At 39.6% G+C, this 18,756-nt stretch overlaps 1 protein-coding gene across 4 annotated transcripts in view; it reads right to left on the bottom strand.

Annotated features, from left to right (window-relative positions):
• Nucleotides 1-18,756, bottom strand: part of itpr2 (inositol 1,4,5-trisphosphate receptor, type 2) — a 1,448,083-nt gene that overhangs the window by 1,248,850 nt on the left and 180,477 nt on the right. For all 4 annotated transcript variants that reach the window (XR_007935422.1, XM_051929951.1, XM_051929945.1 and 1 more), the window contains 6 exons: nucleotides 16,189-16,287; nucleotides 14,915-14,998; nucleotides 11,905-12,051; nucleotides 6,360-6,455; nucleotides 5,908-5,952; nucleotides 406-557 (listed from right to left, as the gene is read on the bottom strand). Coding sequence is in view for 3 of the 4 variants with exons in the window: in XM_051929951.1 (XP_051785911.1) it covers nucleotides 406-557; nucleotides 5,908-5,952; nucleotides 6,360-6,455; nucleotides 11,905-12,051; nucleotides 14,915-14,998; nucleotides 16,189-16,287 (623 nt within the window). In the remaining variant the exon portion in view is untranslated. The remainder of the gene's footprint in view (nucleotides 1-405; nucleotides 558-5,907; nucleotides 5,953-6,359; nucleotides 6,456-11,904; nucleotides 12,052-14,914; nucleotides 14,999-16,188; nucleotides 16,288-18,756) is intronic.

Genomic DNA, 18,756 nt, shown 5'->3' with positions numbered 1-18,756 from the left:
TGCTCCCATACCAAGAAGGACTTCTTCTGTTTAAATGACAGGTTAAATGCAGGGGTAGAAAAAGTCTACAGTAGAAGCCAGAGCATACAAGTGGCCATCTTCTCTAAGACATTACATAAAACCCCAGTGTTTATGAAAAGTTATAATCAATCCATGTCAAAAAGTGGGATCTTCCTTTATGTTAAAATGTTGCTAATTTTAAAAATTACTTTAATAAACATAAGATTAGTGTTATATAAAAATAATTTCATCTCACCTATATATACTTAGTAATTATCATTCTCATCCTACCCATAAACCTCAGTTGGACCAAGTCAGTTCAAGAATGCTTTTTAACAAAGCCTATAAAAACCTAAAAAATAAAATAAACAAAATAAACAACAATATCAGAGACATTTTAAGTACCTTGGAACAAGGGAGTCTGCCCTCTGAAGAGTTGTTGCATCCAGTTCAAACAAGGAAGCAATATCATTTCCATGTGGAACAGAAACCAGTGTATAAGCAATCTTTTCAGCAGCTGGTCTTCTCCGCTTTGATGAATGGGTATCTGCTCCATCCTTCAAAAATTCAAGACAAATTAGTAAAGAAGTAACAAAAAGCAAAATTGCACAAAAACCACCATAAAGGAAAGGCTGAAATTTATTTTAATTTTAAACACTCCCAACATACAGACAAGCTCAGTTTTCCACATTTTGAGTAGCTTGTTCAGCAGCAGCCACTAGTCAACCAAACATTCGTCTTTTTCAAATATAATTACTGTGTACCTAGATGAAATTGCATTAATTTGTGAAATAAATCATATGTATGATGGTATGAATTTAAGTTCATCTTCAATTCCACATTCAGCTTTTTTATTAATGTCTACTAATACGTCACCTGCTTTTTCTGCAACTGATCTGGCTGGAGAAACATAAAACTTTATCAGGGATATTTTCCATTCAGAGCTGACCCCTTTTTCAGAGCTGAAGTTAAATGTTAGACATACTGTATTTTGCTGCACATCTCAAAGAAAGGAAGACAGATTCAATGACCCATTATACAGTTTCATCTAAGTGAGTATTTTTTTTTGTTTTTACTTCATTCATTCCATTTGAGTAAAAAAACTAGAGGGCTTTGGCAATATTTTCATTAACCTATTTTGCCTCCTTACTGCTCCACAGCCCTGGCTTCAAATCTCACCTAAGTCGGGATAAGTAAGGTGTAAATACCAGGACAATGACTACAAGATGAAGCATTACTGGATAAAGTTTAAGGGGTTATACTCCTTCCAAAATTGACAATTTTGGCTGCTATTAACACTTTTTATGTTGGTTTAGTGATGGGAGAGAAAACGTTTTAATCTTAAGTTTTCATGGAAATCATAGATAACTTTCTGATATAATAGGCTTCAATGGGGACCAGCAGAGGCAAACATTGAATAGCAGAAAACAATATAAAAACACCTGAGTGTGTAACATGTTAGTTATCCAGCTGTATGCTTACAGCATACAAAAAATATTTTAATTTTTGCATCATTAAATAATTCTGAAAAATGAGAGTAGTGCACAAAAGTGAAGAGAGTTCAAGCAATTTAGAGCATCTAAAATGAAGAATGATCAGTGAACGAGGTGGGGGGAGCAGGTCTTCAATTCAAAAGCCTGAACTCTTTTCAACAGGCATTTGTGCGTCAGCTTTTATCCGTCCACATCACAGAATTCCCTATAATTTTCCTGTAATTTCCAGGCCCAATGTCTCAAAACATCACTCACATCCACAGTTATTCCCAGTCACATACACCATTCACACCCATGTTCACAGTTTTCCCAGTCTTAGTCTCATTCATGCACAAGATCTAACAGGCAGTATAACAAAACAAGCTTATTATAACATATCTTTATTTAAAAACTAACAGTGTCAGGTGTGTGAATGTGACAGAGAATAAAACTGGAGAAAAAAAAGCTAAATTTTGCAAGTACCATAAATTTACACCGCCTGTTACAGATTCAAATCACATGTGTGTTTTTATTCTATGATAGTAATAAAAATAGCAGCTCACTACTCAAAATGGTAAGTGTTGGGAGGACCCAGGATCGAACCCACAACCTCTTGATTATGAGACAGTGGTTGTTACCACTTGTGGTGTTATGGGTCCACAGCTCTCCAGCAAAGGCCAATTCGTTTTAAATAAATAATCGCCATGCTCGCGGCTTAGTGAGAGGACGTGGTGACTGTAGCGAGCCGCAGGGCGATCTGTGGTGTGGGCGTTTCTCATCTAAGTGCACAAGTGAGAGACTGCCCACATCTGTGGTCGTTCCTGTGGCTAATGAGCTGCAGCTGCCATGTCCTCTCCGCATATATAGAGAAGCACGAGCCAGTTGGGGGAGAGAAGTAAAAGAGAAGGAAACGGTGGTGGCAGAAGGAAGCAGGAAGAAAGGCGGCAGGAAGGCTAGAAAGCCGGTGCGTATGAGCGCTCGCAGGCAGCTGTGTGGAAGCCTGGGTGTTAGGCCGACACCCAGGAGTCGTAGTAGTGGTCGCTCCCGCTGAGTGAACGAGTAGCGGGGGTGACCAGTGAAGGGCGACTGGCCGCGTAAGGCCAAGAAGGCAGCGGTAGTCGGGAGGCTTGGATGTAGGAGTCCCAATGTGAGTGTCCTGGCCCTTGGGTTAAAGCCAAGTCTCGATCGGGAGAGCGGAACCGAAGCCAGGGATCGGGGAGCATCCAGATCAGTTATGTGGAGAGAAGGCCAGCTGCAGAAACTGCGACTCTCCTGTTGCGTGGCCCAGATGGGAGAAGCAGGAGAGCTGCCAGGTAAAAGACACCGGGCTTTAGATTAATTTTAAAGAGACTGCCTTCAGCATTGTTTTCTTTTAACCTCGTTTTAAAAGATTGTTCTGTTTATTGAATTTAACCTCCACAACGTTTCTTTAATGGATTATTTATTTATTTATTGAACTATGAACATTGCACTGTTGAACTTTGGATTTGTTGTTTAAATAAAAGCACTTTTGCACAATTATACATCATCCCCTTGCTCAAGTGTTATTGCCTCACTGTCTAGCTCATCGGTGACATTACCGACGGTGTTGGGTTCAAGAGCTCCCTAACAGGAGATGGGAGCATGTTGCAGAACCCGTATCGTCACACCACTGCACCAACCAAAAGCACACTTGTTTTGTTATACCTTTTGTGAACATGTTTATTTGATATTTGGACTTCAGTCTTCACACATTATACACTTCATGTCAACATTTTGTAAATTATTACAAAAACATGAAAAAAGTACCTGTTTTAGTTATGTGTTCAACATTTCCTGCCTCACATTTCCTGTCATCCTACATTTATACAGATCGTTGTAGACACAGAACACACGTACATGTATGTATTCCAAATGACAATACAGTATATAATTTACCCTCTACAATTCAAGGCACCTCAAACCCAGATAAACAGACTTGACCTCTGAGAATCTTCTGTGCAACTTCAGCTGTGTCAGTGCAGGATAGGATAGCAGGCTACTTTCTTCCTGTGCCTCTTGACACATTTGCAAAACAAAGGCACTGATGAACAGGTGCAAAGGAATCGAAGATGCCCCGGGATTATGACTTTTTTCGTAGGCTTCACGGATTCTAGTGTTAAGAGCCTTGGTGCATCTTTCTAAAAATCACTTCCCTGCCACTTATCCCTTCAGGTCAACTCAATCCGCAGAGATTCCCGACAATGAGTGCATTCAATTCTCACAGCTGAGGTGCTCCAAGTCTGTCTTCTGCCTTTTGCTGTAATCCCTCACTGCCTGCTACAGGCAGGCAGTATGGTCTAGTGGTTAAGGCTTCAGACTTCAAACTCTGAAATTTTGGGTTCAAATCCCACCACTGACACAGTGTGGCCATCTGCAAGTCACTTGACCTGAATGTGCTTCAACAGGAAAACCAAAAGAAATATAACCAATTATATCATAAATTCTGTAAATTGCCTTGGAGAAGGCATCAGCCAAATAATTAAATGTAAAATAAATGTCTGCAGGAACCCCACAAGCCCTTGCTCTAACTGCCATGGCCTCTAGCAGGAGCCAATTTAAAGCATCCCAACCCTACACCACTAGCTGCTCACCCATTTTTTGAACCAAATCCTGACCACCTGCCTCCATGCTATTGCACCCGCTCTTTCCAATCTTGACTCTCCATTCACTTTTCTTTCTCTTTAATCCTGCTTTCTCTTTCTCATTAATTTTTCCTTTGTCTTCCTCCCATCTCTGACACTCAGGCTCTCCTTTACACCTCCAAGGGTGCAATGTCCTAATTAAAACCCGCAGAAACTCAACAAGGAAACACGAATCAAACACGACCTCACGTGCAAGTGTGATCAGCCCCAATCTTCCCATTAAACATCATGAGCCACATGAACACACACCCCCATGAAGCCTGAGCCGCAGAGTTTTTATTTAAATACCTGCCTGTAGCTACGGACCCAAACATGCATCACCGAACAGTTTAATATTGTTTGCTGTTCAGTTCTTGCCCTCACTGGTCCCCGTATGAGAAGCTTTTTGTATCCATTCTCCATGAAAATATGAGATTTTTTCTCAGACGTCAATACAAAAAAGGGTTAAGTAACAAATAAAAAAAAAGAATTATTGGGTGGAGTAGTCCTTTGTTTCTCGTGCAGTTTCAAGAGATATCATCAAAACTTTACAGACCCTCATCAACAAATGACAGTACAAGTTTTAATACTGGCTTATGAAACAAGTTATGCTTTCATATGCTAGTGATACATCTAAACGTAACCTCTGCTCCTTAGGGACATGCTGACAGAGATGGGAGTAGATTCATACCTGGTGGCATGGATCGTGAACTATTTTACAGACGGACCTCAGTATGCGCATCTCAGGAACTGCAGGTCTGACATTGTGGTCAGCAGCACAGGAGCGCCGCAGGGGACTGTACTTTCTCTGATCCTGTTCAGCCTATATACAGCGGACTTCCAGTACAACTCGGAGTCCTGCCACGTGCAAATGTTCGCTGACAACACTGCTATCGTGGGCTGCATCAGGAGTGGGCAGGAGGAGGAGTATAGGAACCTAATCAAGGACTTTGTTAAATGGTGCAACTCAAACCACCTACAACTGAACAGCAGCAAAACCAAAGAGTTGGTGGTGGATTTTAGGAGGCTGAGGCCCCTTACGGTCTCCGTGATTATCAGAGGTGACTGTGTGCAGAGGGTACAGACCTATAAATACCTGGGAGTGCAGCTGGATGATAAACTGGACTGGATTGCCAATACTGATTCTCTGTGCAAGAGAGGACAGAGAAGTCTATACTTCTTTAGAAGGCTGGCGTTCTTCAACATCTGCAATAAGATGCTGCAGATGTTCTATCAGACGGTTGTGGCGAGCGCCCTCTTCTACGCGGTGGTGTCCTGAGGAGGCAGCATAAAGAAGAGGGACGCCTCACGCCTGGACAAACTGGCGAGGAAGGCAGGCTCTATTGTTGGCACGGAGCTGGACAGTTTGACATCTGTGGCGGAGTGACGGGCGCTGAGCAGGCTCCTGTCAATCATGGAGAATCCACTGCATCCACTGAACAGTATCATCTCCAGACAGAGGAGCAGCTTCAGCGACAGACTGCTGTCACTGTCCTGCTCCACTGACAGACTGAGGAGATCGTTCCTCCCCCACAGTATGCGACTCTTCAATTCCACCCGGGGAGGTAAACGTTAACACTACACAAGATTATTGACTGTTATACCTGCCTCGCACTCTCCACCTTGCATTTTGTAACTTGCACTGCATTTTTATCACTCTTTAATTAATGTTGTTTTTATCAGTATTGCTGCTGCTGGAGAATGTGAATTTCCCCTTGGGGATTAATAAAGTATCCATCATCTATCTATCTAAAATGAAATGCAAGGTTTATAACAGTTTTGAAACAACTTACAATGTCCTTATTTTCAGTACTGTCATCCCGAAAATCAGGGTTAACCTATTAAAAAAAACAAAAGGGAAAATGTATAAATAATATTGTGTAGAAGCTAGAAACGATGTGTAGAATTGATTTACACTATTGGAAAATTAATTATACAAACTGTAATAGTAATGTAATGATTTTTAAAGTTTGTTGTGTTTCTCTACTACATGGGCGGAGCCGCGAGTTAAGGCTAGTATAGGTATAATGCTAAGGTCTGTTTGTCTGTCACAAAATTACTCACAAACAATGCAGATAGAAATAGAATCCTGAGGTTGGTCTTGATAGAAAGCTTATGACCGTATATGTTGAAGAGATACAAAAAATTTGAGGTACTAGCAACATTTGCAAACTGCTGTTATTTTCCTTAACTATGTCATGTGTCTTGTATAATAATGTTTAAAATAATAATAAAATATTGTTACTTCTGCAGCTAAGTAATTTCCAGATGCCAGGTGCTTGAATCTGAAAAGGCTGTTCCAGTGTCCTGCTCCACCTCTGCAGGGGTCATAATGCACTACCTGTAGTTAAATAAAATTGGGTCAGAGTGTTAGTTTATTAAAGTTCTCATTTTGTGAAAATTCTGGAAAAAATTAGGCATATTAACTAATAATAAACATCAAAGTTAATTTGACAAACCTTTTGGGGCAAAAATCTCCAGTCACATATTTTATTTCTTGTTATGACTAATGTAGGGATAAAAAAATACCTTGTGAACTGCAAAACCAAATTGAAAAACCACCACAACTTGCATTAAAAAAAAAAAAAAAGTTTATTAACCTAAAAAGAAACATTATAAAACAGTGGGTGAATGATTTAAGGGAGAGATCAAGTATACAGTATATAGATTTTTTTAAACACTGCTGTGTGGTGTAGCAGGTCCACAGCTCAAGTTAACCACTTAGCCACTTTTTAATTAAATAATCGCCGCACTTGCGGCTTAGCGAGGGGGCGTGGTGTGTGTGGAGGATCGGTTCCTGGGGAATTTGTGATGCGGGTGAACCTCGCTTAAGTGCACTGGTGAGGAGTCGTTCGCATCCGTATTTGTTCCCGGGAGCTGCTGATTGCCACTGTTGATCCACGTCACCGTGATATATAGAAGCATGAGGCAGCTAGTAGGGGAAAAAAAAAGAAAAGAAAGAGATGAAGGTTGCAGGGAAGAAGGCGGCAGGAAGCAGGGAGAGGAGAGCGAGCGAGCGAGAGCAAAGGCAGGTAACTGGGATGTGAGCACCTGCAGAGGAGTGTTTGGCCGACACTCGGTGGGGCTGAAGAAAGCAGTCGCTCCAGCTGAGCGACCACGGAGCTGGAGTGACCGGTATTGAAAAAGACTGGCCGTCGAAAGGCAGCGGCAGTCGTGGAGGCTTTGGGCTGGTTTAGCCACAGCGTGAGCGCAATGGCCGCTGGGGAAAGAACCCAAGTCTCGGTCTGGCTGGAGCCCAACGTAGCCAGGGATCAGAGGGCTACCGGACCAGTGTGGAAGGCAGCTGCACCTGCAGGTAGGTTGACTCCCCTGTTGCGAAGCCCGATGGGAGAAGCAGGGGAGCCGCCAGGTAGAAAGAAGAAGGCACCGTGCTTTGGATTTTAAGAGACTGCTTCCAGCCATTGTTTTAACCTCGTTGTTTTTAAAAGATTTTTTTCTATTAGATTTTAACCTCCACCTTTCACCCGTTTTAATGGATTATTTATTTGAAGATTTCTGAATACACTGCACTATTTATTTGGACACTGTTTTGATTTTTGTTGTTTTTAATAAAAGCACTTTGCACTTATTGCACCATCCCCTTTCCTTTTTGTGCCTCACTGCCAAGCTCATCGGTGACATTACCGACTGTGTCGAGTTCAGGGCTTCCGGAAGGACGACGGGAGCGTGAAGCGAGCCCACATCATCATATGCTGCTATATGCATATTGATAAGGGTTGGAATTACAATTAATTATATTACATTTCTGAATTCCATGGTGATTTGCACAAGTTTTAAGCTTTGTGCATCATATCATGTAGTCATGTACAGTACATTGTTTTGGAAAAATACAGGCCATGATAAAAAGCAATAAGTGAAGTAAGATTCTTGAGTAAAGTGAGACAAAGATGTACAAGAGCTATTAAGTATGAAGGTAAACGAAAGCAGATGTCAGTTAACAGTAACTGTGGATAATTTGATGTTGAAAACATGTATGAATACAATGTTACTAAGCTGACATGAAGTTGTAAATACCAGAAGATCAGAACAATTGGATCAAAGCAATTTAGACTGAAAGAGGTTAACACTTGTGCATGTAAAACTTTTACACAGTTAGTTTTGTTCACTTACAATTTAGTACCATTACATAAAGTACACAAATACTGCATGTGTATCATTGCACTAAGTCTAACATCAAAGCCAGATGGATTTCTTGGAAAGCAACAACGTACTCTGCGCACCACCACCAGAACACGGCAGATAGTAACAAATATTGAGTAGATACTTTTTATCTAATCAGATGTGTGAAAAATGTGATTGAAGTTTTTAAATAATATCTCCATAATGCCACAGAGATATCTACTTGAAAAGTTCCTGCAATGATTTACATAAAAGTTTGTGAGAGATATATATCTAAATGGGTTAACCAGTCGCTTTCTATTAGCACACTCCTTAACAAACTTGAACCCCATAGTATGGGTGCGCAGTTTACCAATACTAAAAAAGAACAAAAATTTTTTTTTAAAACTGTTCGATACTAGCACTTCATTAATTTCAGTACTGAAATAATTGGAAGTTTTTAAAGAATTTCTAAGTCGTGATCAGAACCCTGTGGGGTTGGGTTGTCTGATATTTGATTGCATTATATGTATTAAATGTAGCTTGAATAAGGGGCCAAAATCTCTTTTCAAACATGTACATTATACATTTATGGAGCGTGGTACACAAGGGAGGCATGTTAGGGATGCAACAAAATAAGTAAATGGTAGTTTTTAAGCACCTCATTCTCTGTCATTTAGTAGTTTATAAGCATGATCATAACTTCAAGGGGATCCACAAGAGTGCCAAAACCAAAACGGCTCTTCAAACATATGTGTGGATAGAGAGATAGATGGAGGTTTTCAGAATTACAAAGTGTTGCGGACACAGTGGTGAACTTTCAGAAGAGGCTGGTTACGTACTATAGGTGCCAGAATGATGAATGAAAGTATGACGCAACATGCCATCAAAGTGCTAAACACATACAAAAATATCTGAAGTGTATATCTTCGTCATGTGCAGTAGGTCACTCACTCACAAGATTTTTATACTCCCCCTACATTCACCACTTTTGGTGAATGGTTCTGAAGCCCTTACACAGTGATACAGAGTAAGGAGGCACATGTTCAAAGTTGCCTGGGGGAATGAAAAAAAGTACCTGTCGTTTATAAATGACCCAATTCAAACCCCTTAACCAAACCACCCCACCCCCTTAAATATATATTAATGTAAACTTGCTGGATTGTCCAAAGAGAAGACTCTCATTGATGTACACTTGCATGCAGGCTTGGCGAATGAAGCAGCTGTGAGACTAGGGGGGTGGGGGACAGTTATTTGTTATTTGCTTGAGAAGTGTTTTAGTACTGTGTCATGCCTGTGCATCAAAGGATCCCATTCTAGGCTAATCAGAGATATGTAATACCACATACTTTCTGTCTCCTGTTGCATCGTGCACTTGTTTTATTTTTGCCTTTACTTCTAAATGAACAGGCCAACCCAGCTGGCACTCCAACATTTCTTTGGACTTGGTCCTTACTTTGACACATTCACAACAGGTACTGAGGTCCAAGATTTTCAAAATTTTAGTATTGCTTGATCACTAACTAATTAGATGTCAAGTCAGCGATGACAATGAATGGATTGCACACAGTCACAGTCTCACATGCTTGGGTAATTAAAAGTCATAACTTTGCCTAATATGAACATATTTGGAAACTTTGGTATCAATATCAGCTTTCACTCCTCAGGTTTGTTGACAAAGTGATACCAAAGCAAGTAACAAAATACATTCATATTTTTCAGAAAATAAAATGTAAAACTAATGCATGCCCTCCACCCCCAAATTATTAACAAATCCGAACACCAAATGTAACAGAATAATAGTAGTGCATTTAATGTATTAAATATGGTAACAACAATCAGGAAAGGAAGAGCAACATAGACTGGAGATTAAAGTCAATGGTGAGTTTGGTGAGATGCCTTGTGCAACACTGAGTTCTCATGACCTACCAACTCTGTATGGCGGACGGCCGGGTCCCATGCCCCTTGGACATATGTTCCGGGGGAGCAACCATGGGCTCCTCAATACCTCCCCTGGGACACTTGGTGGCAGCCTCCCTGGCTGACGGTGGTGCCTCAGCTTCCCGCAGGGCTCCATGGGAGATGGAGTTCTCCACAGCCCTGTTGGGATCTGGGGTGGCTGCCAGGGGTGCTGCAGAGCCAGGGCGAGGGACCCCTGAGCCCAGCTGGACGATTCTTCAGCTCCACCCGGAAGTGCAACCGGAAACAGGTGATCAAGCACCTGGAGCACTTCCGGGTTGGCTATAAAAGGGGCCAGCAACCACCACTCAGTGGCCAGAGTCGGGAGGAGGATGAAGCTTGACGGGAGGAGTGGTGGTGCCAGAAGAGACTGTTGTGGTTTGTGCTTGTGCTATTGTGGACTGTGTTGTGCCTGTGGGGTTCACGGGGAAGACGTGCCCCACAAGTGAAGAAAATAAAAATGTCTTTCGTTTTGTTTTTACACGTGCCTCTGTGTCAGTCTGTGCTGGGTGGGGCGCAATATAGCGCCTTATTACACTTGCTACTAACGCACAATGTCCTAAACCCCTCTAACCCAACACATAGGTGTCAGTACCTCTCAGACTCACACATACTATTAGTGAAATGAGCCATAATTAAAACAGTTTGTGCAATGCACTGACTACACTGCAGAGTAATGTTGTTTAGTTGACATTTGGTATCACAATTTACAGAATCATAATAACTAGGCTTGAATTAATTTACGTTTGTATCTGGTCATCAAACAAGCTCAGAAAAACGTTCTTTGTGAACTTGCGCAGTGTGAAAATTTGGCACTTTTTAGCCAATTAAAATACATAAATCTTGATTTTTCTAATACTGTAAAAACTATTTTATATCTGTTGAATTCTGAGCCACTGAGTAATATGATAAGCACAAGATAAACGCTTAGAAAGGTTCACACATATTGTAACCTGTTCATGTGCTATCAGTCAAAAATTGTTGATGCACTACAATAAGAGAAAATGGAGAAAATAAAGCTACCCAGATTCTCAGACTTGTGACATAATGCTGACTTTTCACCTTAGTGATTTACATAAAACATTTTACCTGGTCAGCTAGAAAAGTCATTTTTTTGGTCAAATTGCATTTAGAGCAAAGTGATACACCATATAATACATTTACTTTGCTCTCTAGTTCCAAGAAAAATATATGTATCTCTTTTTTTTTCCAGACCAAATAGCAAATCAACTACAACCTCGCATTTCTCTGAATAGTTTGACAAGAAACCTGTGTGAATGAATAGAAATGGGAATGTAAAACATCACAACTCAGAGCTCCTAATACTCCAAGTGCATATGAACTCAGCATCTCCGTACATCCCTTGCAGAGAATCCGCTCACCTGGTCTAAGCTCTCCATACCTTTCCTTTGAAGACACAAGCCTATTTGTTAGTAGAAATATAAAGCAATTTCAGTCAATCATGTAGTAAGATTACAAAAATTTGCATAATGCCGGTATATACTACTCATTTTAAAAATATGGTGGTCCTGTACTTTCTTAGTACTGGTATACTGCAAAACATCATATCCAATACTAATTTATAGTTTTCCCATGATCCTGGAAAATAAACAGCATGTCTGGAACAAGGTTGGATGTTATTTATTTTCCATACAACATTATTTGCAGCAAAGTTAACATTCAAAAACTACAATCTGTCTCTGGTTACATACCTCTACTTCCCAAAGTGCTTTGGAACTAGTGGCATCAGTAGCAGATTGTCGTAGGGTTGTCCTAAGGAAGATGTACTGTTCCTTCTTGTACTCATCACAAGTCAAGAATTTTTCTTGTTCAGCATGGAACAGTCTCACAACATCCCCCTGTGAAAATAACTTTGTTAGTAATAAAGTGCATGAAAGGGCAAGATTGAAGACAAAATAAGCCGAGCAGGTTTCACGTACATTGGGCCTGCCCGTAGGTAATGTCCAGACCATATTAAAAGTACACCTCCTGAGGAACCTAGTGCTAGTGTGGGATCTGAAATCCCTGGAGATGTTCTCTTGGGTTTCTTCTTGTTACTGAGGGCACCGTTCAGTTTTGCCTTACAGAATTAGCAAGGCTTCTTCTAGTTAAGCAATTAAAAAGTAACCTAAATATTTCCATATTTTATCTTGTAAAACTGTTGAAATTTGATAGTGGCAGAAAAGCCGAGGGCATTTAATAATTACATAAAAATAACAGTTTTTCTAAGGTATAACTATATTATAGTATGAGACTAAGCAATGCAATTGATTATATTCAGCTCATTTATACTATTTTCAAACTACAAATTTTTTTCTTTTGCAGTAAACAGTGTCACACTAATTTGTTCCTGACCAAAGTGTAAGATGATCTGTAAATACTACAGTTAAAAAAAGCTTGTACTACATTACTCTTTTATTATACCTACAATGACCCTACCAAAACTATACTGCTAGAAAAAATTAAGGGAACACTTAAACATCACAGTCTAACACCACGCCAATTAAGCTTATGGGATAACAATCTGTCCAGTTAAGAGGCATAAGTGATTGTGAATCAACTTCAGCTGTTTAAGTGTAAATGAAAGCAACACGAGGTCAACTGGAGAGGCAATGGCAAGACAACCCCAAAAAGAGAATGGTTTAGCAGATGGTGGCCACAGACAATTGTTCTCCCCTTATCCTCTGACTGATTTTTCTCTAGTTTTGTGTTTTGCTACTGTCCTTGTAACTACTGGTAGCTTGAGACAGTAAGTGCAGCCAATTCAGGTTGCACATGTAGTCCAGCTCCTTCAGGATGGCACATCCACATATGCCTTAGCAAGGAGGTTTGCTGCATCTCCCAGCACAGTATCAAGAGCATACAGGAGATAGCAGAAGACTGTCAATTACCAAGGGAGAGATGGACAGAGTGGTAGAAAGGCATCAACCCAGCAGCTGGATTGGTAGCTTCTCCTTTGTGTGGGGAGGAACAGAAGGAGCACTGCCAGGGACCTAAACATGACTTCCAGCTGGCTACTGGTGTGCATGTTTCTGACCAAACTGTAAGAAACAGACTCCATGAGGGTGGCATGAGGGCCTGACATCCTCTAGTTGGAGGTCTGCTCAGAGCCCATCACCATGCAGCTGGATTGGCAATCGCCACAGAATTGGAAGCTCCACCACTGGCACCCTGTTCTCTTCACAAATGGTTGACACTAAGCACATGTGAAAGATGTGAAAGAGTCTGGAGACGCCATGGTGAATGTTATGCAGCCTGCAACATTATCCAGTATGACCAGTTTGGCAGTGGGTCAGTGATGGTCTGGGGAGCCTTATCATTGGAGGGTTGCACAGACCTCAGCGTGCCAGGCAAAGGTACCCTGACTGCCATTAGGTACCAAGATGAAATCCTCAGAGCCATTGTCAGAACATATGCTGGTGCAGTGGGCCCTGGGTTGCAAGACAATGCCCTGCCTCATGTCGCCAGATGCTGTTGTTGCCATGATGCTACTGAATGGCCCACATGTTCCCCAGACCAGAATCCAGTTGAGAACCTTTCGGTGTATCTGAACCACATTGGTGCGGACTGTCCAGGAGTTCACTGATGCCCTGATCCAGGTCCAAGAGGAGATTCCCCCAGGACATCATCCTTCATCTCATCAGGAGCATGCCCAGGTGCAGTCAGGAGTGCAAACAGGCACATGGAAGCCATACACACTATAGAGTCACATTATGAGTTGACGTGATGAAACTCATGCAAGTTGGATCAGCCTATAATTTCAGTTTTTGACTTGGATTTTCAGTGTGATGTTGAATCCAGCCCTCAATGGGTTGGTGATTTTTGTTTCCAATGACCGTTGTTGCATCATTTTTTTCTCAATGAATTACAAAGTATTACTCAGAAAAAGATTTTCCACATGAATATTTTGTTCCACGAGGTCTGATTTGCAAATTAAGTGCTCCCTTAATTTTTTCAGCAATGCATTTATTAATACTTGTATTCAAGGGTTAAACAAAAGAAAAAAGAACATAGAAGATGTAGTAAAGAATTTAACTTGTAAAAGCTTTAGCTGGTAAAAATACTTTATACCTTTTCCCTAGGTTACCTAATAAAGCGTATAAAGCTTCATTTCAGACCACAGCCATTACAGCACTGGAGTGTCACTTTGAAATAGTGATATGTGCGATTAAGACTTTGATTTTAGAAAAAAACAGAAAACAAGGTATCTGTCTTTGGCTGGTACACATTCTAGCATCAGCATATACAGGATAACGTGTGCTAGGCCCATTGCATGTTTGTGTGCTATGTGGGCTCTCCTATGAAGAATGACTGCATAAATATATAGTTTCTTTCTAAATTAAACCAAAGCTGTCCATAACACTTGATAGCATAATTTAACACAAGTGTAATGGTTTGGGCATCTTTAAAATAATTATTTTTTAATCACTAAGTATGGAACAATGGCATCATGATTAGCAATATTATATTGAATATTGCTTATGAAGGAACCCAGTAAAGTAATTATCCATGTTATTTATGTATATTGATATTTACAGTATGCAATGAACAACAGCATTAAAGTAAAATTAATATGTAAATAAAACTTGAATAGTCTATTACTGGGCAAGCAAAAGCATATTTATTCCTTTAGTCTCCCATTCCTATTTCTAATGGTAATAAGCATTTGTTCACATATGTTCTGAATACAAGTAGAGAACCTAGAGAGAGAAAAGTACTTACCCCTTTTAAAACATCATCCCTGTAGTCACTAAATTTCATAAAAAGTGTGACTTTCCAACTTGTGTTACAATTCACAGCATTTACCTGTTAAATGAGAACATAACACTAAATATCCAAAGACTGAAGTTCAAATTTAACTTAACAAATTATGCATATATACAGTACAATCTTACATTGAGAATATGATTAGTAAGCACTCAGGTTTACAGTTTATAAAAGACAATGCAAGCTGGAACATTTTTAAGAATTCAGCATTAATGAGTACACCTCTCTGAAATCCATCTCTCTTTTCAAATGATGGGGTTCCTAATATGATGGTAGTTTGTCAGCAGTACTGGTTTATCAATTACCAAGAAAACATGTTAGTACACCCTCATAAAAATGCACAATAAAACTCCCAAATTTGCTTGCCAAGTCTAGTTAAGGGTGATTAATCAGCAGATGAATATATTGAAACATTACTGCCAACAGGTGTAATTAGTTCACCTTTATTTATGAGCGTTACTTAAGCAACTGAATGGCTCCTAGACTTAATGCTGACAATGGCACCATGTGGGAGATAATTGTCTGCAGAATTATATTACATAAAAGAGGACAAGGGTACAAGACAACAAGCAAATCATTGTTATTAAGCCAATATACATCAATAAATGTGATAAACAAATATATGTGCAACACCCAGAATCACACTATGCACATATTTGAATATTAACTTTTTTTAATTTAAATATTGTAACATAACTTTTAGCTAATTTGAAAGCCCCAGATGTGGATTTATATTCTAAAGTATTCTATTTGTGTTGTAAAATTTGATGCCAATATATAACATTTTTTATCAGGTAAATGTGCTTTATTATAACATTACTAGACTTGGAATAGTTAGGTTATAGTGTCAAAAAAATAAAGACAATTCAATTGTCAATCGAAATAATTTTTATGGCAATTAATCATAAACTAAATTTTCATCAACTTAAAATGCCTACATAGAAACTAACTAAGGATGTGCAATTCCTATAAATAGTACTGTACATTCATGGCAGGCCTTTCTGAAATTATGGCTTTTAAATTACTTTACATGACACATCATTTTCAAACTTAGCATTACTATATCTTCTTCTTCTTTCGGTTGCTCCCTTTAAGGGGTCGCCACAGTGGATCTCCTTTGGTGATTTAAATATGAAGTCTGAAGAAGTTTTGGAACACCAAACAATCTGTGCTAACATCTGTATTTATAAACACAGAACTAGGACTATATTACAATTATAGTTACTTACCTCTTTACAGCCTGGGTTGTCTAGTAATTCTATACTGCTTGCATGCAGCGGCTGTCCAGCATTAACAGTCATTAGGACAACCTTGTCTCCTAACACAACCTGTTATACAGAATGAAATCACTATTAAAATAATAAGAAATTAATAGGAAAATACATACTTTAGAAAAAAGTGACTGCTAGAATATATTTAAATCTTATTAAAATAACATTGTTAAAAATAAAGTGAATACTAATATGGCCCTTGAGTGGTAAAACACAAACAAAAATAAAAAAAAGAACACAAAACGAAAAGGCAAACAAAAAAATAAAAGAAATACAAAAATGAAGAAAAAAAATATAAAAGTGTGATATGAAAGCTGTTGAAGTTGCATGTTAGGTTAACCTAACAGTGATCACCCTTTTTCTAACCTAAACAGCTATCTTATATTATAATGTGTTAGGCACGAAAAATCCCTGAACAGCATTATCTTTTTTTAATTTGAGTTACTGTTATAAAAAGGACACATACATATTATGAAAGCAGTGGCACTGTTCCCTTTATCAGAAGGAGATATTGTTTCAAGACAGGCTACAGTAAATAATCATATCTGCTTTAAAGCTTAACCATGACAGCAGCATCCACGTAGCACTAATTTTCAAGCTGCTAGTTTTAAAAGTGGGGAAGCTTGTTCTCAAGTTTAATGAAACAACTTCTTAGGATGGTCCTTATTCTTGATAAACTGAAATAAACACGACGTTTAAATGTTGATAGCATTTATTAGAGGCATTCAGCAGCTCACTCTCTCCGTCTCCCCGCTTAAAACACACCCGCCAAAACTCCCCCACGCCGCTCGCATAACCTCCCTTCTCCCAGAAGCACATACGCTGGGTTAAATAGTGCAGGTGAGATGTGATATATTAACAATCTCCCATATAATTTTTTTACAACAAAAACAAAAGAATAAAGGGGAAACATATGTAACAAAGTCCTTGGTTACCATAGCAGAACAATAAAGGCCACATTAAACACAACAAAACAGTAGTTACATATACAATTGAAATTGCATAAGACAGTTTTAGATAAGATTTCAATGGCACCATAGCCCTTCGCTGAGTACTTTTAACAACATGAGAGCAGATGCTCCCCTTTTTGTAAGACAATCAGCAAGTTGAGTTTTTGTGTCCGACCAGAGAACCTTCTTTATTTTTTTACTCTGTATGAGCTCCTTTATACTGCTTATTTCCAGTCTAAGTCGTTTCTCAGTGACCTGTTTTGTTGACTTAAGAGCAAACAGAGAGTGATTGTCTGTCACACAGACCAAAGGGGGAGCATTCAGATCAGCATTTCCAGTAGTAAGCTCAGAAAAGAGGGTCACCAGAAAGATAGCATTATCTATTCCATCTGACAGGGCTAGAGTTTCCCCTGCCAGAGTGCTCCTCACAACACGTCTAATTCTCTTAGACTGCCAGAAGAGGGGAGAAAACTTCCCTCTTTCTCCCATGAGACCAATTAATATACCCCCTTGTGTACCCCCATCAGGAAGATTTCCTAGGGAGGCATCACTGAAAACTGTCAGATTCAGAGCATCATTGTTTCCCAAATGCTGAAACCTGAGAGTGACCTTTTCAGATTTAAGCTTTCTAATGACCTTATTTATCTCATGAATTGACTGAACTGTGGCATCTTTTATATTTGACCCCAATCTGCTTACATCAAACATGATGTCTGGTCTGGTTTGTTTTGCAACCCACAATATCTGTCCAATTTTTGACCTAAGTTGCTCTTTTTCAGTCTCATTAACAGAGGCATCCCTCTGCAGGGCACGCGCTGCTTGTAGGGGAATTGGCTGTAAGTTTTCAATGTAACTATGTTGATGAACATGAATTTCACCATTAAAAGTAACAAAGTCCATTCCCACATAGCAGAAATTTTCATGTTCCTCACGCCCCACCTGAAATGCAGACTTAAGCGTAGGAATCACATCTTTCGAGAAGTTTTGTGAGCCTGCCCAAAGAAAATCATCAACATGACATGCAAGTACTCCAGTAACCTTACACTGCTCATCCAACCAGTAGAATACTGCTGGATCTACTTTGGACATTTTACCACCTGTACTCAACATGATTTCTTTCACCTTATTGTACCAATACAGTGATGCATCAGCAAGGCCGTAAACACACTTGTTGAGTTTCCATAGAGTATTTTTCTTTTCTGCTTCAGCAGGAGGCCGGATATGGATTTCTCTGGACAACTGCATGCCCTGTAGGAAAGCAGATTTGATGTCCATGGAATGGACGTGCCATTTGTTTTGACAGATTACTGCTAACAATAGTCTAAGAGATTCAGAAGCACAAGTTGGAGAATCTTTCTGCAGCTCGTGAATATTAAACTCTTCAAATCCTCTAGCTACGAGTCGTGCCTTGGGCACAATGCCATTTGGAGTTTCTTTGAGACTACAGACCCATCTAGTAGAGACACACTTTTGACCTACATCGTCAACTTCTTCAAAAACATTGTTTTTGTACCAATTCAAGATTTCATCCCGCTTAGCCACATCAAATGAAATGTCTTTTGTTATAAGCACATCA

Source organism: Erpetoichthys calabaricus, chromosome 1, assembly GCF_900747795.2.
Source record: "Erpetoichthys calabaricus chromosome 1, fErpCal1.3, whole genome shotgun sequence".
NCBI classification, from domain to species: Eukaryota; Metazoa; Chordata; class Cladistia; order Polypteriformes; family Polypteridae; genus Erpetoichthys; species Erpetoichthys calabaricus.
The sequence above is the reverse complement of the archived record's forward strand: the minus strand, read 5'-3'. Positions and strand labels throughout refer to the sequence as shown.